Source organism: Felis catus, chromosome B1, assembly GCF_018350175.1.
Source record: "Felis catus isolate Fca126 chromosome B1, F.catus_Fca126_mat1.0, whole genome shotgun sequence".
Taxonomy (NCBI): domain Eukaryota; kingdom Metazoa; phylum Chordata; class Mammalia; order Carnivora; family Felidae; genus Felis; species Felis catus.
The window spans coordinates 48,771,397-48,791,958 of NC_058371.1; the positions used below are offsets into that span (position 1 = coordinate 48,771,397).

The following is a 20,562-nucleotide window of genomic DNA, read 5'->3' on the forward strand; positions in this document are numbered from 1 at the left end:
TTTTCTTTCATTGAGTTTATAATGGAAACACTGGAGAACTTTGTTCAGCTCAACATCAGCTCAAATGGTAGGATGATATCGAAGACCAACATGAATCAAACACTTCCTGAAATATTTTTAAAGTTTTTGCACTCTTGTCCCTCTGATCTCATTAGCTTCTCTCTCTGTCCTCTCTTTCACTCAGAGTTGAAATAAGAGCTCAGTTCTTAGCAGTTGGGTCACTAGAAAGTTACTCTGTAGACTGTATTAGATGCTTCTTGAAAGGGGTAAAAGGAACTAGAGCAACAAGCTTATGATCTCTACCTTGAAGGAAGTGAAACACCTTCTTGTTTTATTAAATGTAGTCTCTGTCTCTCTCCTGTGAGACTTTGAAAATATTTAATATGAGCCCAGTAAAGTTGTGCCCAGAAGAACATTAGGTCTGGAATACATAAGCATGCTCTGGATTCCTGTTCCGCTTCTCATTGTTCTGCTTCCATCCTGTCATTAGTTTGGTAGTAGTTGCTCCTTTTCCATCTATGCTCATCAAAACAGCCCTGTTGCTGCATTCCTGGAGGAGAGGGAAGGAGCCAGGACCCCCATCCAGGGGCAAAGCTGGCTTTTAAGAATATTGTTGGCATTGTGGTGCCTGGGTGGCGCAGTCGGTTAAGCATCCCACTCGATCTTGGTGCAGGTCAGGTCATGATCTCACAGTTTATGAGTTCGAGCCCATCATCAGGCTCTGCGTTGATGATGTAGAGCCTGCTTGAGATTCTGTCTCTCCTTCTCTCTGCCCCTCACCTGCCCGTGCTCTTTCTTTCTCTCTCCAAATAAATAAATAAACTTAAAAAAAATTAAAAAAAAAAATCTTTGGCATTGATCTTCACATTTCTAGCCAGATAATGAATGAAAAGGGAAAACCCACCTTTAGTGTGGAATATTTCTTTAAATCCTTAGTTTTGGCATTCTACTGAGATAAATTGCAGGGATCTATTTAATGTAAGAGTTGCTTCACTTGTTTGCAAGAATACCTTTTTACATCCTTTCTGTGACAATTATCTAGAGACTGTGCTCCCAAAAGGAGGCTGTGGTTTAGCTTTTTCCAATCTTAATGCAGTTGGCAGCAGCATTTATATGCTAACATCTCATGTGATGATAATTTTTTTATATATGGAATAAACTGTATGTCAAGGCAATTGAAAAGAAAATCCTATTCAGCTCAGAATGTTAAGCAAAAGCTAGAATTTCTTGACTTGTGATTTAAGTTATGCTTAAAATAGGTTCACTGTGATAACATTGGAAACCTTTAGACATCAGGGTAACTTATTTTGTAGCCTAACCTACACTGTCTTTGGTGGCTATTGAACATTTGAAATGTGGCTGGTTCGAATTGAGATTACTCTATGTAGGAAATACCTTCCAGATTTCAAAGACTTGATAGCAAAAAAAGAAAAGGTAAAATATCTTCTTAATAATTTTTATATTGATGGCATGTTGAAATGATTAATATTTTAAATATATTGGGTTGAATATTTAAGTATTTAAATCAGCATTAGATTTCAAATTTTAAATATTTTCAGTTAATCTCACGTGTTCCTTTTTACTTGTTTTAAGTGGCTAATAGAAAATTCTAAATTATACGTGTGGCTCCCATTGTATTTCTGTTTGTTGGCACTGGGAAAGCCTCACCACCGCTTTCCCTGATTAGTTCAATTGTCCTGCTTATCCTGTTCCTTCTAGTTTTTATCTCCCCCACATATTCTCTCCTCTCTGCTTCTCTTTCGGGAAGGAGTTTCCTTAGGATCACAGTGGGCACAGGATCACTTCACCAGACTAACTGTGCTGGTCGGCTTGTCAGTCCTGCCTTCCTGTGGTCGCTCAAATCCACCCATCTCTTTTATTCCCACATCTGCCATCCCGTTCCCCTCGGGTGACTTTGTGTATAGTGTAGTGTGCTGGCCCTCTCCTGGCTTTCTGGTGTCCCTCTCTGCATCCATGTCATGTATTCCTGCTTGACCCATCACTTCCTGACTGCAACTTTTGTCTACTCTCCCCTTTTCTCAGAAGCTCTCATGGTTGTCTTGGTTTTCTGCAGCATCTAATCCAGATTCGGGGCCCTTCATGTCTAGGCTCCCAGTTGCCCTGCTGGCTTTATTTCACAAGATGCCCCATTAAACGCTTGCCTTTGGCCACATAGATTCTTTGCCCTGTCAAACTCAGCCACCAGCTTTGCCCGCTTCTAGAATTTGCTCATGCTACCCCATGATGTCTCCCTTACAGTATCATTTCCCCTCCCCTGCTCTCTCCGACCCTTAAAAACCAAGTTCAAATGCTTGCTTTTGCATGACATCTTCTGTGATGCCCAAATTTAGAAACTCTTCATCTCCTTGAACTCCCGTGGTGCTTGTGCTAGTCTTATGGCTCATATCACAGTCCATCTTGTAGTATAGTCATGGGTATATTTGTCTAGCCTTTTAAAATTATAATAAGCTCATCTAGTATTGATTTTATATCTTCTCTCCCTTAGTACACAGCATAAAATTAGCACAGAGTTAAGGGAGGAAAAGAAGGAAGGCAAAATGAATGCATTTGAAAACAATTTTTTTAATGCTCGTCTATTTTTGAGAGAGAGGGTGCGAGTAGGGGAGGGGCACAGAGAGAGGGAGACACAGAATCTGAAGGAGGCTCCAGGCTCTGAGCCGTCAGCACAGAGCCCGACGTGGGGCTCAAACCCACAAACAGAGATCATGACCTGAGCTGAAGTCAGACGCTTAAGCAGTCGAGCCACCCAGGTGCCCCAAAATGAATGCATTTTTTAAAACTATAATCTAACCAAGGTTGACATGCCACGCACAGTGTGTATGTGTGTCTGTGTCTAAGGCAAGAAGGTGAGAAATACTTCAGTTCAGTGAGGAAAAAACCGCCGGGCTGGGAGTCAAGCAATTGGACTGCTGACCCCATTCTCCCCCACACTGCTGGTATGAGATCTCATGCATCTCCCTTTCCTGCTCTGAGCTTTCGTGTTGATAGTAAGGTCCTTTCTGGTTTTTACATACTGTCTTCTTACAACGTCTGCATCTTGGTATCTTCTTTCCACAGGGCAGTGGCCAGTTTGAATACTCCCTTCATACCAGCTGATCCCAGTGTACCTACGATGGAGAAAATCAAAGCCAATCCTATTTTTGATTACCAGCTCTACTTCCAAGAACCAGTAAGTTCGGGCTCCTGAGAGCAGTGATCCCAGCAAGGTTTTTGTTCTTCTTTCCCCTTTCTCTCTCCATCTCCCCATTGACTTGATTTTCTCTGTGCCGGATAATTTCCCATGGCATTAGTTAGAAATGGTTTTATACCTGGGCTCAGGTGAAACTGGTTCCACAGCCCAGTGGGTCCTTTCCAGGTGATGACACGTTTCTGTGTGTGTGCGTTTGGGGTGGCGGGGGGCAGGGAGTAGGGGTGATGGCGCAGTGGGTTCTCCCATTTCTCTGAAATTGTGGAGTCGGGGGCTGAGCACAGGTCTGGAGGCGCCGTCTCTTAGTTCTGTGCCTGAGAGCCTGCTGAAGCCCTCCTCTTATTGGGGACAGCTCCCGGACTCTTGCCAGGGCCCTCACACCTCACTTGCTGAGGAGTGTGGTTCGTGATTACAGGGAGCACCAGAGCCTAAAATCCCTGCACCAGGCCCCACGTGTGCTTTGAGGAGGTTTCTATGCATCACCTCGTGTGCAGCAAGCCCAAGGTGCCTTTCAGAGATGCTCCCTGGAGCTTGGGTGATACCTGTGATGGGGTGTCACTGCCACCTTTCAGGGGGTTTCGCTGACAGCAGCATTGTGAGCCAGTGTCATCTGGCCTCATCTTGGGGACATAGGGGGACACCTGCATCTCATCCACTGTGGACTCTGGACCCCAATGTCCAGCTACATCTGGGTACTTCCAGAGAGGATAAAGGACATTTCCTTGACACTCTCAAGAGAGAGGATGGATTGAATTAATAAGGAGTACCAAGAGCATCTCCCCATTTTTCTCACCTAGCCCTTGCCCTTCTGCTGCTCACAGGAGGTACGATTTCCAACCGAGGGTCATAAACATCCCGGCTTCAATTTGGCGAGTAGCGCTTCTCTTAAGAATGATTTTAATTGATAAGATGCTGCCTCGGAAGAGGAACTTTTCGAGTCAGGCAATGACCCGATACATTCAGTGAGACACCAGAAGCCTCTAGCAACATCATGAAAAGATGCTCACTGTATCACATTCTTCATTGAGGCCAGGCCCTACTGTGCCCAGAGTGTGGGAAGTGGTGAGCTCCCTTCTGCTCGAATTGAATCAAAGTGTCTTTAATTAGTTTGACGAAGTCTTGACTGGAGGATGGATTAGATGGTGTATTAGCTACGGCCGCCATAACAAAGTACTATATAGACTGGGGGGCATAAACAATAGAATTGATTATCTCACAGTTCTGGAGGCTGGAAGTCCAAGATCAAGGTGTCTACATGGTTGGTTCCTTCTAAAGCCTCTCTCCTTGGTTTGTAGATGGCCTCTTCTTGCTGTGTCCTCAGATGGCCTTTCCTCTGTGCACGTGTGTTTCTGCATTCAAATTTCCTCTTTTTATAAGGACACCAGTCACAGTGGATGAGGGCCTCTTCCAAAGATCTCATTTTAATGACCTTTTTAGAGACCTCATCTCCAAATATTGTTACCTTCTGAGGTACTAGGGGTTAGGATTTCCTAGGAATTAGGAGGAGACATGGTGTGGCCGGGACAGATGGTAGGGGGAACAGGAACAGTGCCCCTTGGTGGGAGAAGCAGGAGGGTGGGGACAGGATGGAGACAGTGAAGGGGAAGGTTGGGGACTGTGGGAACTGCCCTGTTTGGAAGGAGACTTGGGCAAGTGGGACAGGAAGGAGGTTTAAGTGTCCTTGTGCACCGGCCAATACGCCCGGAGCCTGTAGCTGATGTCGAAAGTCGTAGAGAATCCTCGTAGGTTCGTTGCCATAGGTGGCCCCGTGAAAATTCTTCCAGCTGGACTAGAGGTCCGAGTCCTGGTCTCAGGTGTGATGTACTGCCTGCCACCTCTCCCAGGTGTTTGCTTGGCCCCTGTGCATCTCACACTGGAGAAGGATCTGGAGGTGGGGAGAGAAACAAAGTGTTGGTTTCAGCTGCCTCGGTGGCAGCTGCCATGGCCTTTGGGAACTGGGGAGGGAACAGGGCCCTACCCAGAATTGGGAAGCTGGTGTCTGGATTTTTTTCTTTCTTTTTTTTTTTTTGTCTCTTATCTGACCCTTTCTCAATCTCTGGCTCTGCCTGGCACCCACCCCCAAGAGCCCAACCCCCTCCCGTGGCCTTCTGTGTGCCCAGAGGACCCCACCCCACAGGCCCTTCCATCGCCATCACCCCATGCTTCCTAGTTCCTTCTCACCCTCTTCCTTCTTCCCTAACCCAGACCCCATGCCTCTGGTGTGGGCACCAGACCCTTGACACTTGGGCCCCAATTGCCAGGCTGCACCACATGGGGGGTCCCAAGGGAGGAGGAGGACATGGGCTTTCACACCCGCTTCTTTCTCTTCCACCTTTTCAACTTTTTCTTCCTCCTCCTTTTGAATGCAACATGCATAAGAAGACTTGTGTCTGCTGTAAAACAGAGGTGCCCCGTGGTGGGGGGAAGGGCCCGAACATTACATACGTGTGTAAATGTCAGAAATGTTTTGGCTAGTGTTTCTGATGAAGAATCAACAGGCATTATTTCATGTAGCAAATGCTTCTGCATCTCCTGTTAGGTGCCAGTTGCAGAGACGAGTAACAACCTCAGGGTTAAACGGGCAAGTGAACAAATAACTGAAGCATAAGGCAGGCATAGGGGCGCCTGGGTGGCTCAGTCAGTTAAGCATCTGACTTTGGCTCAGGTCATGATCTCGAGGTCATGATCTTCAAGAGTTTGAGCCCCACATCAGGCTCTCTGCTGTTGGCGCAGAGCCTGCTTCGGATCCTCTGTCTCCCTCTCTCTGACCTTCCCCTACTCGTGCTTGCTCATGCTCTTTCTCTCTCTCTCTCTCTCTCTGTCAAAAATAAACATTTAAAAGGCAGCCATAAAGGACTGTAATGGAAGCATAGCTTACTCTGGGAACTCCTAAGAAAACAGTTAACTTTTTACCAAAGGAGGGGCATTTGAACTGGCCCCTGGAAGATGAAGGGGATCTGTGTGGGTGGATATGAGAAGGGGGGAGGGGGGCCCATACCAGCCTGAGGGGACAAATGGCTGAAGATGCATATGAAATGTGCTTAACCCAGGCAAGTTCTTTATCTCCCATAAATATCATACAAGATAAGAGACTTCCTGAGGTGAGAGACTTCCTAATGAAGCAGTCAGCAATCCTCAAGGTGAGTTTCAGAAGGTCTGGAACACCTTGAAATTGCCCACATAATTTAATGTATGCATGCACTTTCCCAGGGAAGGAGTTCCTGCCTCGCTTCCATTAGAACCTTCAGAATTGAGTACAAGCTAGGAGCTGCTGGAGCAAAGGGCTTGGTGTTTCAGGTGAGGCTCAGGGAGCAGCATCGACATCCCCCGAGCGCTTGCTAGAAATGCAGACTCACAGGCCCTTCTGCCATCTACCCAACAAGACTCCACTTTAAAAAAAAAAAATTTTTTTTTACGTTTATTTATCTTTGAGACAGAGAGAGACAGAGCGAGACAGAGCATGAGCAGGGGAGGGGCAGAGAGAGAGGGAGACACAGAATCCGAAACAGGCTCCAGGCTCTGAGCTGTCAGCACAGACCCCGACGCAGGGCTTGAATTCACGAACCACAAGATCATGACCTAAGCCAAAGTCGGCTGCTTAACTGACAGCCACCCAGGCGCGCCCAAGACTCCACTTTTTAACAAGGTCCCACAGGTGATTCATGTACATCAAGTGCCCCAGGAGGTTATCCCAGCTTTGACAGCTCCTGTTCTGTCATTCTCTAGCCTGGCGATTCTCAAACGTCAGCCTGCATCAGGATCCCCTGGAAAGCTAGTTAAAACACAGATCGCCAGACCACACCCCCCAGAGTGTTGATTCAATGGGTTGTGTTGGCATCAAAGGATTCTCATTTCTAAGCGTCATTTTACATGACGCTAATGCTGCCGGTCCAGGGAAGGGGCTAATCTAGCCATTTTCCAGATGATGGTAGGCACTCATAGCCATCCTCCTCAGTGAATGACCTCCAGGCAGCTGTTCAGGTCTGGGATTGCTGGTGCGGATCGAGGAGGGCACTGACTGGCTCCCCGATGATAGGCTCCCTGCACTGCAGTGATTCTCCAACTTTCTGGTCCCAGGCCCCCTTTACACTCTTAAAAGTTATTAAGGACCTCAAAGAGCTCTAGTTAATGTGGGTTACATCTATTGGTATTTGCCCTACTAGGTATTGAAATTTTAAAATATTTAACTGGGGTGCCTGGGTGGCTCAGTCAGTTAAGCGTCCAACTTCGGCTCAGATCGTGATCCCCTGGTTTGTCGATTCGAGCCAGACGTCCGGCTCTGTGCTGACAGCTCGGAGCCTAGAGCCTGCTTTGGATTCTGTGTCTCCCTCTCTCTCTGCCCCTTCCCTGCTCGTGGTCTGTTTCTCTCTCAAAAATAAAGAAACATTAAAATATATATATATATATATTTAAAATATTTATTTCATTAAAAAAATAATGTGCCCATGTTGATGTAAGTAACACACTTATTTTTTTATAATATTTTCTTTAGAAACTTTAGTGAAAATAGCATTGTTTTGTATTTTCTTTTTTTAATGTTTATTTATTTTGAGAAAGAGCGTGAGCGGGGAAGGAGCAGAGAGGTAGAGAGAATCCCAAGCAAGTTCCGTGCTGTCAGCCAAGAGCCCAACATGGGGCTCGAACTCACGAACCGTGATACCATGACCTGAGCCGAAATCAAGAGTCCAACGCTTAAACGATTGAACCACCCAGGCCCCCTTTCATTAATTTTAATATTGTGGTAAAATACTGTTTAAAAGAAAACCACGAGCCCAAAATGGCATCCCTTAGGTGAAGTCTCCAGGTCATTAAACCAACACTCAGTACCCAGCCTGACTGCAGTTTCAACCCCCCACAAATGCAACCTTTAACTAGTCAACATGGGAACTTCCTGGTCAGCACAAGGAAATCACTGAGAGTCCCCTTCTGTTCCCCCTAGAAGGGCCCCCTTGCCTAAAACAATGGATTCTCTGCTACTAATTGCTTGCTTTCCACTCCCTCTCTACCTTTTTGATTTATTTATTTATTTATTTTTAACGTTTATTTATTTTTGAGACAGAGACAGAGCATGAACGGGGGAGGGTCAGAGAGGGAGACACAGAATCTGAAACAGGCTCCAGGCTCTGAGCTGTCAGCACAGAGCCCGACGTGGGGCTCAAACTCATGGACCGTGAGATCATGACCTGAGCCAAAGTTGGCTGCTTAACTGACTGAGCCACCCAGGCGCCCCATCCTTCTCTACCTTTAAAAACCTTTCCTTTTCTGTTGCCCTTTGAAACTCCCCTCTGCTTGCTAGACGGGATACTGCCCGATTCATGAACCGATTAATAAAGTCAGTTAGGTACCAGAATATACTTGGTTGAATTTTTGCTACTTAACAATACACGTAACCCAAAACTTAACCATCTTAACCATTTTTCAAGTGTATAGATCAATGACATTAAGTACATTCACTTTGCTGTGCAGCCGTCACCACCGTCCATTTCCAGAACTTTTTCGTCTTGTAGATATGAGACTCTGTACCCAAGCAACACTGATTCCCTCCCTATTCCCTCTTCCCTCCAGCTCCTGGCACCAGCAGTCCACTTTCTGTCTCTGAATTTAACTACTCTGGGTACCTCATAGAAGCAGAGGCCTATAGTATTTGTCTTTTTGTGTCTGGATTATTTCACTTTAGCTTAACATCCTCAAGATTATTATTTTTTTAATGTTTATTTATTTATTTATTGAGAGAGAGAGAGAGACAGAATCCCAAGCAGGCTCCATGCTCAGCATGAGGCCCAACGTGGGGCTCGATCCCACGGCCACGAGATCATGACCTGAGCTAAAATCAAGAGTTGGATACTTAGCTGAGTAAGCCACCCTGGTGCCCCAACGTCCTCAGGATTATTCCGTGTTGTAGCACTTGTCAGAATTTCCATCCTTTTTAAAAATGAATAATACTCCGTTGTGCGTGTAGACCACATTTTGTTTACCATTCATCCTTCCATGGACACTTGGGTTGCGGTTATTCCTTTTTTTTTTTTTTTTTTTTTTGAGCTCCGTATGCCAAGTGGTTCTTTTTTCAAAAATTTTTTTAATGTTTATTTTAGAGGCAGAGAGAGCACAAGCGGGGGAGGGGCAGAGAGAGAGGGAGACACAGAATCTGAAGCAGGCTCCAGGCTCTGAGCTGTCAGAGCAGAGCCCGACGCGGGGCTCGAAACCACGAACCATGAGATCATGACCTGAGCTGAAGTCGGACGCTCAACCGACTGAGTCACCCAGGCGCCCCACCAAGTGGTTCTGTTCACAAGCTCACTGTGTTCTCCTGTCTTTCAGCTGAACAGACAGGGGCGCTGGGGGATCACTGACTGGTCCGAGACCAGGTCCTGACTGGGTTTGACCTAGCTTTGACTTCAAAGCCTACATGCCTCCCCCTAAGCCACCCTGGGAGGGAGCTTGGACTTTGTTGTGTGTGCCCTGCTCATCCCAACAGAGTGGGAAGCAGCAGACCAAGATAAGCTCCAAGGCCTGATTGACAAAAGTGACCTTGGTGGGGAAAGATGCCTACTGACTTTGTAGGGCAAAGTTTTTGGTTTCAAAGGTTCTTAACAGTCATTGTGGAAAAATCAGTACTTCCACTGTTATGGTGTTGCTGCTGGGTTTAAAATCTGTAGGAAAAGGGGTGCCTGGGTTGCTCAGTTGGTTAAGCATCCGACTTCGGCTCAAGTCATGATCTCGCGGTCTGTAAGTTTGAGCCCCGCATCAGGCTCTGTACTGACAGCTCAGAGCCTGGAGCCTGTTTCAGATTCTGTGTCTCCCTCTCTCTCTGACACTCCCCCCATTCATGCTCTGTCTCTCTGTCTCAAAAATAAATAAACATTTAAAAAAAAAATCTGTAGGAAGACTTTGGAGAATGGTTTTGTTCTTAAGAACAAAGCCTCTCAGGTAGGGAAATGTTAAATATTCAAATCAGTGACCTGGCTACTGAAAGGCACCCAGGAAGTGGGTTTGAGGTACATTCAGCTGCTGAGGCTGGACTGGATAGGCACAACACTGGGTCTTAAGGAGAAACCATGCCCGGGGGTCCTGCCAGCATGTCCAAGCCTATTCAGCAATGGGGCAAGTCCCTTTCTACCTCTGGCCCTCAGTTTCCTCCTCTGAAAAAGGAGTGCCTCATTGGATGGTTTTCAAATAGGTTTCAAACTTAAGCTGAATTTAGGCCAGTAAATAAAGCATGATGTGTAGACCGCCTGTTTAATTCAGGGATGGGTGCCGGAACCCCCTCCTTCCTACCTCTCTCCTTCCAAACCTGTCCCCACCACTGGGCAGCCCAGGAGGAGTCACCATGAGCCCTCAAGGTCACTCTGGATTCATTCAGCCCAAGGAAGGCTACAGTGTGGACCACAGGGTGCCCATCCCTCCCACCTCTTGTAATGGCTTGCTCAGTGTGGCTTAGGTAAACTCCAAGTTTAGATTCAGCTCCTCTGGCCCTTTGAACCCTGAGCCATTGTGTTTTCTGTCTAGTCCTGCAAATTTGTCAAGTCTGGCGGAGACTAAAATTAAAAGGTGTGCTTTTCTTTTTTTCTCAGCAAAGAGATGATAGGCTTTGCGTTTGTATAGTTAGAAAGAGGGGGAGGCAGCTCTGGGCAGCAAAGACAAATAGAATGGGCTGGGTAATTTGAGTGTGACAAGCTCCATGTTTTAGTCCTTAAGGTTCTTCGGGTCCTCTCTTAGCCTAGGAATATTTTATAGCCCCTCTGCCCCCAAACTCAGCACATGGTCAGTGCATGACCTCTTCCACCTCCCAACACTGGTCCCTCTTTACTCCTCTTTAACAGTATAATGTAGAATGTATTTTTATTTCTTTGGAAAAGGGTGTGTGGCGGCACCTGTGGGTGTTGATGAGGTTTTTGGGGGGGGTGATAGTGGGGATCACGGGGTCCAGGGCCGATGGCCAAGAAAGAATTCTTGAAGACATCTTTGGTGCAAAAAGGTGATTTTATTAAAGCACGGGACGGGACCCGTGGGCAGGAAGAGCTGCCCCGGATCCTGAGGAGAGACTGGGTATATTCTACAGGGTTGGGGGAGGTGAAGTCCTGGGGAAGTTTCCAGGGAGATTTTCATATGCTAAAGAAGACTCCCAGGATACTGGAGGCCTAGCTATTGTCAAGCTAAGGTTGTTTTGCCCTTTAGCAAAGCCTTAGCGTTGAGACAGTAAGGAGTTCCTGGAGAAATGTTTTGCTCTGCCTGCCTCAAGTATTTGCCAGTGGGCTGCAGGTTAGAAGGAAATTTAATTTTATCGGCCATTTCCTTCTGCCTTTGTTTCCCACCGAGGGTGTGGGTGTCTGGAACCAGATAGCAAGCTAAGAGGCTGTAGAAGCTAGAGCAAAAGGCCAGGGCCCACTTTTAAGTCTGTAACCAGCTGAGAAACTAGGTAATGGAGAGAAAATGTAGGGAAAGGAAATTACAGGTAGCGGTGGAGAAGAGGTGGCTTTGCCTGGTGGAAGGGCACCCCCACATGCACAAAGGATTCCTCTTCTGCCTCACAGTGTCCCCAGTCTCCCTTAATCCCCAGAACACACATAGTAACCACCACCCCCCTCCCCGGCTGCCAGGCTCCAGGGACAGCTGGTGATTTGTTCCTGCATTTCTTTTTTGGATAATTTATGCTTAGTACTTTAAAAAAAGTACTGAGTTGTGTAAAATGAAGAGTTAAATCCCTTTTCACTCATCTAGAAGTAGCGACTATGAATAGTTTCGTGAGTATTTCCCAGACTTTTTTTTTTTAAATATGCTTTTAAGTGTGGGGGCGGGGAGGGAGCACGCATGGGCGCATATGAGTGCGCATGTAATTTTTGTATAAGTGGAGTCGTGCTGCTGTTTCATTTACTAGATCGTGGGCAGATTTTCCTGCCGGTACATACAGATTTACCTCATTCGTTGTAATGGCTGCTTCGTGCTTCACAGTCTGGGTGGACCATCATTTATTTAACCGATCCCCCGTGGAAGGACATTATTTTGGTTGTTTTTCACAGCTGAATAATACTTTTTTTTTAATTTTTTAAGTTTGTTTATTCTTTTTGAGGGAGAGAGAATGTCAAATACGCTCCATGCTAGCGGTACAGAGCCCAACGTGGGACTCAAACCCACAAACCGTGAGATCATGACCTGAGCCAAGACCAAGAGTTGGATACTTAACCAACTGAGCCACCCAGGTGCCCCTGAATAATACATTTTTTTTTAAGTTTATTTACTTATTCTGGTGGGGGGACAGAGAGAGAGAGAGAGAGAGAGGGAGAACCCCAAGCAGGCTCTGTGATGCCAGCGCAGAGCCCAGTGCAGGGCTCGAACCCACAAACCGTGAGATCATGACCTGAGCTGGAATCAAGAGTCGGATGCTCAACTGACAGAGCCACCCTGATGCCCCTTGAGCGATACATTTAAAAGAAAGTGTCACTCTGTGCTGCCTTACTCGCCAAGCCTTTGCTGTCGTGGTTTTAGTACTTGTGCCTTCTGTGGAAGAAAGAGCCCGGCGCGGGGCTCGAACTCACGGACCGCGAGATCATGACCTGAGCCAAAGTCGGCTGCTCAACCGACTGAGCCACCCAGGCGCCCCTTATTTTCGTTTTCCTAAATGGGTAGAATGGGTAGTGTTCTGTTATAGTAAGAGGAGCTAAACACTGAGGGTCTGAAGTCTGGAGTTCTCATCCCCAGCTGGGCCATTCGTGACGGGCCTGGCTTTGCAGGAGGTCCCCCTCCAACCTGAGGGTCTTCGTCTGTAAGATGGCCTCTTCCGGGCCCGGCAAAGAGTAGAGGAGCCCACCCGGGGGGGAAGTGGCTTCAGAGTTGCCTCGGCTCTTCTCACGGACCTTCTGGGGCCCGACCCCCTCTCTCTCCTGTGTGCCTGGCTGAACACGAAAAGTAACCCTTTTCTCTTTTTGCCCAGGTTTCGGGTGGCATTTTGCACCTCAGGGACAACCACCCCAGCCGGCCGTGTGTTCTGGCTTACTTTGAGAAAACCCTGCCCCAGAGTTTCAGGGGAATCTGCGCAATTATTACCGAGGTAGAACGTGAAGCAGAGTTGCCGGCCCCAGCCGCTGATGGGAGGAATGCTGGCTCCCCTCTTCCCTCCAAGACGCGGCTTCTAGGGGCGCCTGAGTGGCTCAGTCGGTTAAGCGTCCGACTTCAGCTCAGGTCATGATCTCACGGTTCATGAGTTCGAGCCCCGCGTCGGGCTCTGTGCTGACAGCTTGGAGCCTGGAGCCTGCTTTGGATTCTGTGTCTCCCTCTCTCTCTGCCCCTCCCCTGCTCATGCTCTCTCTCTCTCTCTCTCAAAAGTAGATAAACATTAAAAAAGAAATCAAAAGGCCAGAGGCACGACAACATGCAGCTTCTAGTGTTGACTGGAGGGGGGACAGAGGCTGCCTGAGCTCAGGCTTTGAGGGCCTGCCATTTGATTTAAGTGGCTGTCTCCACTGTCTCAGCAATGAAACAATAGACCCAATTAGTGCATCTTCCGAGGAAGACCTGTTGGACCCCTTGGAAGGAACAAACGGGGAGATTAGGGAGGAGGAATCCCACTGGGTCATGAAGCAGGGGGAGGACGTCTCTGTGAGGACATCTGAGTTCAAGACAACGGCTGCCGTGGCCAGCTGTAGGAACCTCCCTGGCCCATGAGGTGGTTGAGAATTGCTCCCCTGCCAACACTCGGGAGAAAAGTCTAGACTAAAATTGGATCTTCTTCATTGTAACCTCCATTTCTGGGGTTCCTCTCACAGCGAGTGAAACTGGGGGTGGAGGCAGGTGAAGAGATCTCAGGAGCCAGATCCCAACGCACACCTGTCATCCTGCCACTGGGTGGGGGCGGGGGGCGGGGCGTCCGCCCCCATGAGGCCAGAGGTTACGTAGGCCCTAGTCCCTTTCCCTCCTCATCCACCCCCCAAATCAAGAGACTTCCTGAAGGGGTGTATTATTTTTCCAGAGCTAACTATTATAAATTACCACAAACTTGGTGGCTTGAAACGACAGAAATTTATGCTCTTATGGTTCTGGAGGCTAAAGTGCGAAATCAAGGTGCTACTGGGTTTGGTTTCTTCTGAAGGCTGTGAGGGGGAATCTGTTCCGTGCCTCTCTCCTCACTTCTGGTGCCAGGAACCCTTGGCGCCCCTGACTTGTAACTGTCACTCATCTGAGATCCTGATGGTTTCATCCACAGAGACTCCATTGCCAAACAAGGTCACATTCGCAGGTACAAGGCATTAGATTTTGGGCATAACCTTCTTAGGGGCCACTCTTCAACCCACTATGGGGGGCCGGGGAGCGGGACGGGGGCGATAACACTGGGGTACGAATAAAAAATATATTTCACCAGAGATTACATTTCCTTCATTGGTTCTTCAGATTAATTTTAATGATCACATTGAAGAGTATGACAAGATATAGCCTCACAGATGTGTTTATCTGACAGTTGGAAATACATCTCAGGAGAAAGGGCAAAGCCAAGGATACTGATATGAAGGCACAGAAAGCAGGGAGAAGAGAATTAGAAGTTTCCTCATAGTTGTGACTTTCTGTGATTTCTTTAAAATAAAGAGAGGGCAGGAGGGGGAGGTGGTTAGTAAGAAAGGCCAAGAAATTCTGATGCATTCTCCAAGGTGGGTTTCACCACCCACACCATAAGAGGTTGGCCTTGAACAGCCTCAGAGTTCTCTGAGCCAGAGCTCCAGGCTTCACGGAGTTCCAAAGGCTTTGTTCTAGGAGCTTCTTTTAGAACCCCGAGTGGTCGTCAGTTCTCCTGCCCCCGAGGTAGCTTTGGGTCACAAGAGATCTGATTCTGTCGTTAGACTTCGTTCAGTAGCTTACAGTTCAGCTCTCCCTCTAGCTGGGGCTGACTTACCTTGTTAGGTGAGTGTGAGCTCCCAGTGCAGGCCAGAAAAATAAAAGCCACGATCATTTAGAAGACACTCCCACCAAAGTCTTTCTCTCCTATTCCTGCCCCTCTTCTTTCTCTGTTCTTCTTTTTCTCCTTCCCACCCAACCCAGCCTTTGCTGGGTACCTACTGTTACCATGTTGTGGCCATGGGACCAAAAACATGAAGACGATACATTGTGTGTCTAGAAGAAACTCACAGGCTCATGAGCGGACCAGATCCAAAACTAGACATTTCTTTCTTTTTTTTTTTTTTAATGTTTTATTTTGAGAGACAAGAGAGTAGGAGCCGGGAAGGGGCAGACAGAATTCCAAGCAGGCTCCACGCTGTCATGACCTTAGCTGAAATCAAGAATCAGTTGCTCAACTGACTGAGCCACCCAGGCACTCAAAAACAGACATTGCTGATGCAATCCAATCATTTTTTTGATGGAGATACTAATAATAATGAAAATTACCATTCACTGGCGTTTCTCCTGTGTGTCAGACTTTGTAAAAAACGGGCATTATGATCTCGTATAATCCTTACAAAACTCCCAATTTGTAGATAAGGAAATTGAGGCTCTGGAAGATTAAGTTGCCCAGTTAGTTAAGGATCAGGACTGGCGCGTGAAGCCTTGTTTGCTGGGTTCCAGAGTCCATCCTTTAACCTCTGCTCAGGAGCACAGAGGGAGGAGCCCCATCCAGCGGGCAGGCGGGAATCTTGTCATTGGTCCGTGGGACTTAAAAATACGGTGTCACCTTTCATAAATCACAGAGTCAGGTGGTATCAGCAGGGCACATAACCCGAGTACAAATGTTACTGTCCTCTCCCCTTTTCTGGCCCTCACCTTTGTCCTCAATCTCTGTTGATCTGATTTACTTTCATGTGGGTTGACAGACTTATTTACCTTTTTGATCCCTTTGATTTTGTATTGACCCATTTGGCATCCATTTGCTCTTTTAAAGGCCATTTGTGGGCCAGAGCCTTGTCCAGAGCTCTGCGCCTGTGGAGACTCCGCCCCAACCGTGGGCTCCTGAACGGCAGCTCTTTCTGGGATGAGGGCGGCTCCCAATAAATAAAAATGATCCGTGTGACATGCGGGGCTGAGCAGGGCTTTTAGCCACCCTTAAAATGCACTTCCTTCCACGGCTGATTCTTGGCCTTGGCCTTCATCAGCAGAGCAGAAGGTCACGAATGACTCGTCGTCGTGATCGAATCTTACAAATGTGAGGGGATTGTAATGAACACGTTGGCATTGCTGGCATCAGAAACTCTCAAACCGCAGACCTAGTGCTGCAGATGATAAATGTTTCCTTCCGTGTGTGCTGCCTTCTCACAAATTGGGAGCTCTCGCGAGGTTGCCGTGCAGAAGAAATGAAGCGCTCTGTAGCGGGGCCTCCACAGTGTGCAGGACAGAGGGCTGCTGGTCACTGGAAGGCTTTAGAGACCCGGCTTACGGCACCCTCCTTTCTGGGAACAGTCACAGATGCTCCCAAGTGGATGCTTCCCTGCCTCAAAGTGGCCCAAGCAGGGCATGTTAAAGCTCTGCGGGATCCAACAAGAATAGAGTTCTTTTATTGGGATGGCAGGAGGTGGGACTTCCTGGAAGTGGCAGTTTTGGGTACAGGTGTTGAAGGCTCTTTGAAGGCCACACTGAGAGAACAAGGTGTTCTTGGTGGACTTTTCAGTGTGTTAAACCAGGGAGGTGAGAGGGTAAGGGCACCCATTCAGAAACACTCTGTAGTCCATTTCAGATGGTGTCTGGGTACATTCAGGTGAGCAGTTGGGAAGGAAGAGGAAAAAGTAGGTTGGCACTGTGCTGTAGACGGAATGTGTTCCCCCCGAATTCTCAGATTGAAATGCTAATCTTCAGTGGGAGGGAATTAGGAGGTGGGGCCTTTGGGAGGTGATTGGGTCAGGAGGATGGCACCCTCATGAATGGGATGAGCCCCCTCTCCAGAGAGAGTACCCTCGCCCTTTCCGCCATGTGAGGGCACAGCCAGAAGATGGCCGGGTATGAGCCAGAAAGACTGAATCTGCAGGCACCTTGATCCCAGACTTCCCAGCCTCCACATCGAGAAATAAATGTCTGTGTTTATAAGCTCCCTGATTTATGGTGTTCTGTTAGGGCAGCCTGAACAGATGGAGACACCCCACCACACTCTTTCTCCGTGTCCTGCCACATGGTCTCCTCAGAACCGTGTTGGGGAAGGATCTTTGTTCCTTCGGAGCAGTTGCCCCCGGTGGATCCCTGCCTCGGGGACAGCTATCTTTCTTGACACAGGCTTTATAAGAGCTTTCAGGTCCAAGGGCTTTCAATTTCCGGAAAAGAAAGACTGGATGAAAATTTTCCTTTTATGCCCTAAGAAAATCATGTCCTGAGAGACTAGCCAGCAGATCAGCATCTACTGATGGATCTCAAAGCCCCTTGCCACGCCGTCTTAGTGTCTGGACATGCCCCCCAGTGGGGGTCAGAAGGAAGGGGAGGTGGGGAGACAGGGATGCAGGCCCAGAGTTTCCAGCAAGAATGTCTTCCCCCGACCCCAGCATGTATTGGCGCCTCCAGCATCTACCCCAGTCTACGCCCCACCCTCGCCTCCGCCCTTGGGACCTCTATTTTGTACATTAGCATCTCTTCTTAGCCCTGTTTGCTGGGGAAGGGGCCCAATATCTGTGGAACTGATGAAGCAAGTTCAAGTCAGAACTAATCCAATTGTGCACAAGCCAGAGACCTGGAAACGACCAGAGCACCGTGTTAGGTGAGGCATTCTGTGTGACAACTCTCCCATGAACGGGGATACCTGGTAATTTGTCACCACAAGGGCTATGTGTGCTGGCTCTTAACAAGGCAACCTTGCTGTCCTGTCCTTTGGGAGACAGTCCGTGGGCATGGAATAACAGTCAGTCGGTAATAATTTAGGCCCACCTCAAAGAAGTTGGTTCTGAAGTTGCCACAGCAAAATGAGATGCATGAATGGAACAATTTTTGGCTTCTTGGAATCCTTGGAACCGGTCCCTTCTCACTCCCAGCCTACTCCTGTCCAGCCCTCCCCCATTCCCATAAAAGGACGTGTAACAAGTAAGACGTTCTCATTGTAGGAATTTTGAAAAACGTAAAAAGAAAAGAAAGCAACATCCATAAACCCACCTCCCAGGGAAACCATTGTGAGCATCTTGTATTCTATTTCAAGCTTGCTTTTTTTGTTTGTTTTAAACACGTGTTTCAATGTGAAAACCCAAACTAATGCACTTCTGATGAAACTTGGGCTGGATGGGACAGAGGCTGGGGGCTTCTGGCTGTCAATCGGACGGGGGAGGGCTTGGGTTCAGGATTTCTGCAGAGTCCTTCCTTTTGATTTCTTGTTTGTTTTAGGGAGTGGCTGAGGCTGAACTGGAACAGAACCTCAGCCGGACTTTCAAAAGCTTCTTCAGAGCAAGTGATGAGGTGAGGGTTGGGTGGGGATGGGGGTGGAGCTGGGAGCTGCAGAGGTACAAAGACCTCTGGAATGTAACCCTGGGAGGGGGCGGGGTTCTGGGGTATGGCAGGGTCTGGAAATGAGCAACTTGGCCTTATTTCCTTTTTTTTTTTTTAAAGTTTATTCATTTTGCAAGAGACACAGACAGTGCAAGTGGGGAGGGACAGAGAGAAAATCCCAAGCAGGCTCCCCACTGTCAGTGCAAAGCCCCACACGGTTCTTGAACTCACAAACTATGAGATCGTGATCTGAGCCAAAATCAAGAGTCGGGTGCCTAACAGACTGAGCCACCCAGGCTCCCCAGCCTTCCACCAGGTGTAGTCAGGGTGACCGAGGTCCTCACTCTATCGCTCCCCTCATCACCGGGAAATGTTACGTCCTCCCTGTCACACACAGGTAGGGCTTTGAGACTAAAGATCAAAGAAGGGCTATAATGGCAACAGTTCAGAAATTATGCCATGACCCGCCGCTACCGGCTTCACATGCACAACTCTTTATCAAAGTCCCAAATCACTTGACATCACTAACCCTTGTCTTGGAAAGGGGCCCAGAATGCTTTCATTCCATAATCCCCACCTGCTGTCACTGTCTCCACTGTCGTTCAGTCAGTGCCGTGAGACGTCCCCACGTTTGCCGGCTCCTCTGCTGGTTCCCGCTGGCATCTTGCTCCTTTACATTTAGTTCAACTTCTTCCTTCCTGAAGGACCTTCTTTGGTAGTTGTCTCTGTAGGAGTCTGTTGAGAGTAAACAATTTTTTGGCCTGAGAATATTTCTGTTTTGCTTTTCAGTCTTGTAGAATAGTTCATGCAAATACAGAATTCCGGGTTGCCGGAGACCAGCTCCAGCAACCAGGGGTTCCCGCAGGAAGAACGGCGTCGGTGAAAATAAAACAAAACTAAAGTAAAAAACTAAAACCAAAATAAAAAACTAACATAAAAACAAAAAGTAAAAATGGGCACAGACAACAGCAGTGTGTTGAACCGGCTGATTTATTGTAGTAAATGTGGCATTATATATGCCAGTGATTTCCTTCTGGCATACGTCTTCTATGTTTTTCTAACATTACCTAATTTTGAAAATGTTCCTATGTGTAAACAACCTTTAAGAAATAACATGGTGATTTTCCCCTAACTTTCCCACATGCCCTTTGATTATAGGTTAATTTCTAACATTATTCCATTATGCACCTGCACTTATCTATGATCTACAAAGCATTTGCTTTGCTGTTCTCGTGAAAGGCCCTCCATTTCTCAACACCTCAAGTCGAAAGTGATGTTAGGGACATGACCTAACCACATGAGGCCAGAAGAACAATGTGTTTGCCTCCATCCTAGGTGCCAAAAAAGGGGCTGAAAAAGCCTTAGAAACCCATGCCTCATACATTCTTAGAAAGACAATGCACCTAGGAACCAATGAACCGACTAGGTTCAGTCATCATCTGGAATGCCTCCGGGGGGGGGGGGGGGGGGGGAGGGCAGGTGGGCCTACGGGTTGAAGTCACCTGTACCCAGAGATACACTCCTCAGTTGCCAGAGTGAGGCTTTCAAATCCATATGTCTGTCCTATACAGGCCCTCTTTGCTGGCAAATGTATGAGGCTATCCTTCCTGTAAGTAGAGGAGTCTCCATAGGGGATGGCAAGGGCTAAACGTAAGGCCGCACAGTTTCTTGCGGAACCTTATTTTCTTCCCTAATGGTTCTTTTCCCAGGGGGCCTGCCGAGGGCAATTCCCCAACAGACAATACCCCAGGTAGTTTTAAGGCCAAATTACCTAAAAGCGGGAGGACAAGAAGCTTTGGGCTGCCTTGCAGTCACCAATCCGTCCACAGCCCGGGCCCTGCCGTCAGGCTGGGATAGCTCGGCTTCCAGCACCAGGTAGAAGCTTCTGTCATTGCTTATGAAAAATCAGCCTGAGGTCTGCCCTCTTGTATTCAGTGGTGTCTGATCTGCAGTTGAATACATCTTTGAAGTTTTCTTTTTAATGT

General features: G+C 47.7%; 1 protein-coding gene across 2 annotated transcripts in view; it reads left to right on the forward strand.

The window, feature by feature from the left end:
• Positions 1 to 20,562, forward strand: part of EPHX2 (epoxide hydrolase 2) — a 77,167-nt gene that overhangs the window by 45,585 nt on the left and 11,020 nt on the right. For both annotated transcript variants that reach the window (XM_045055599.1, XM_003984798.4), the window contains exons 12-13: positions 3,079 to 3,190; positions 18,476 to 18,547. In XM_045055599.1, the coding sequence (XP_044911534.1) occupies positions 3,079 to 3,190; positions 18,476 to 18,547 (184 nt within the window). The remainder of the gene's footprint in view (positions 1 to 3,078; positions 3,191 to 18,475; positions 18,548 to 20,562) is intronic.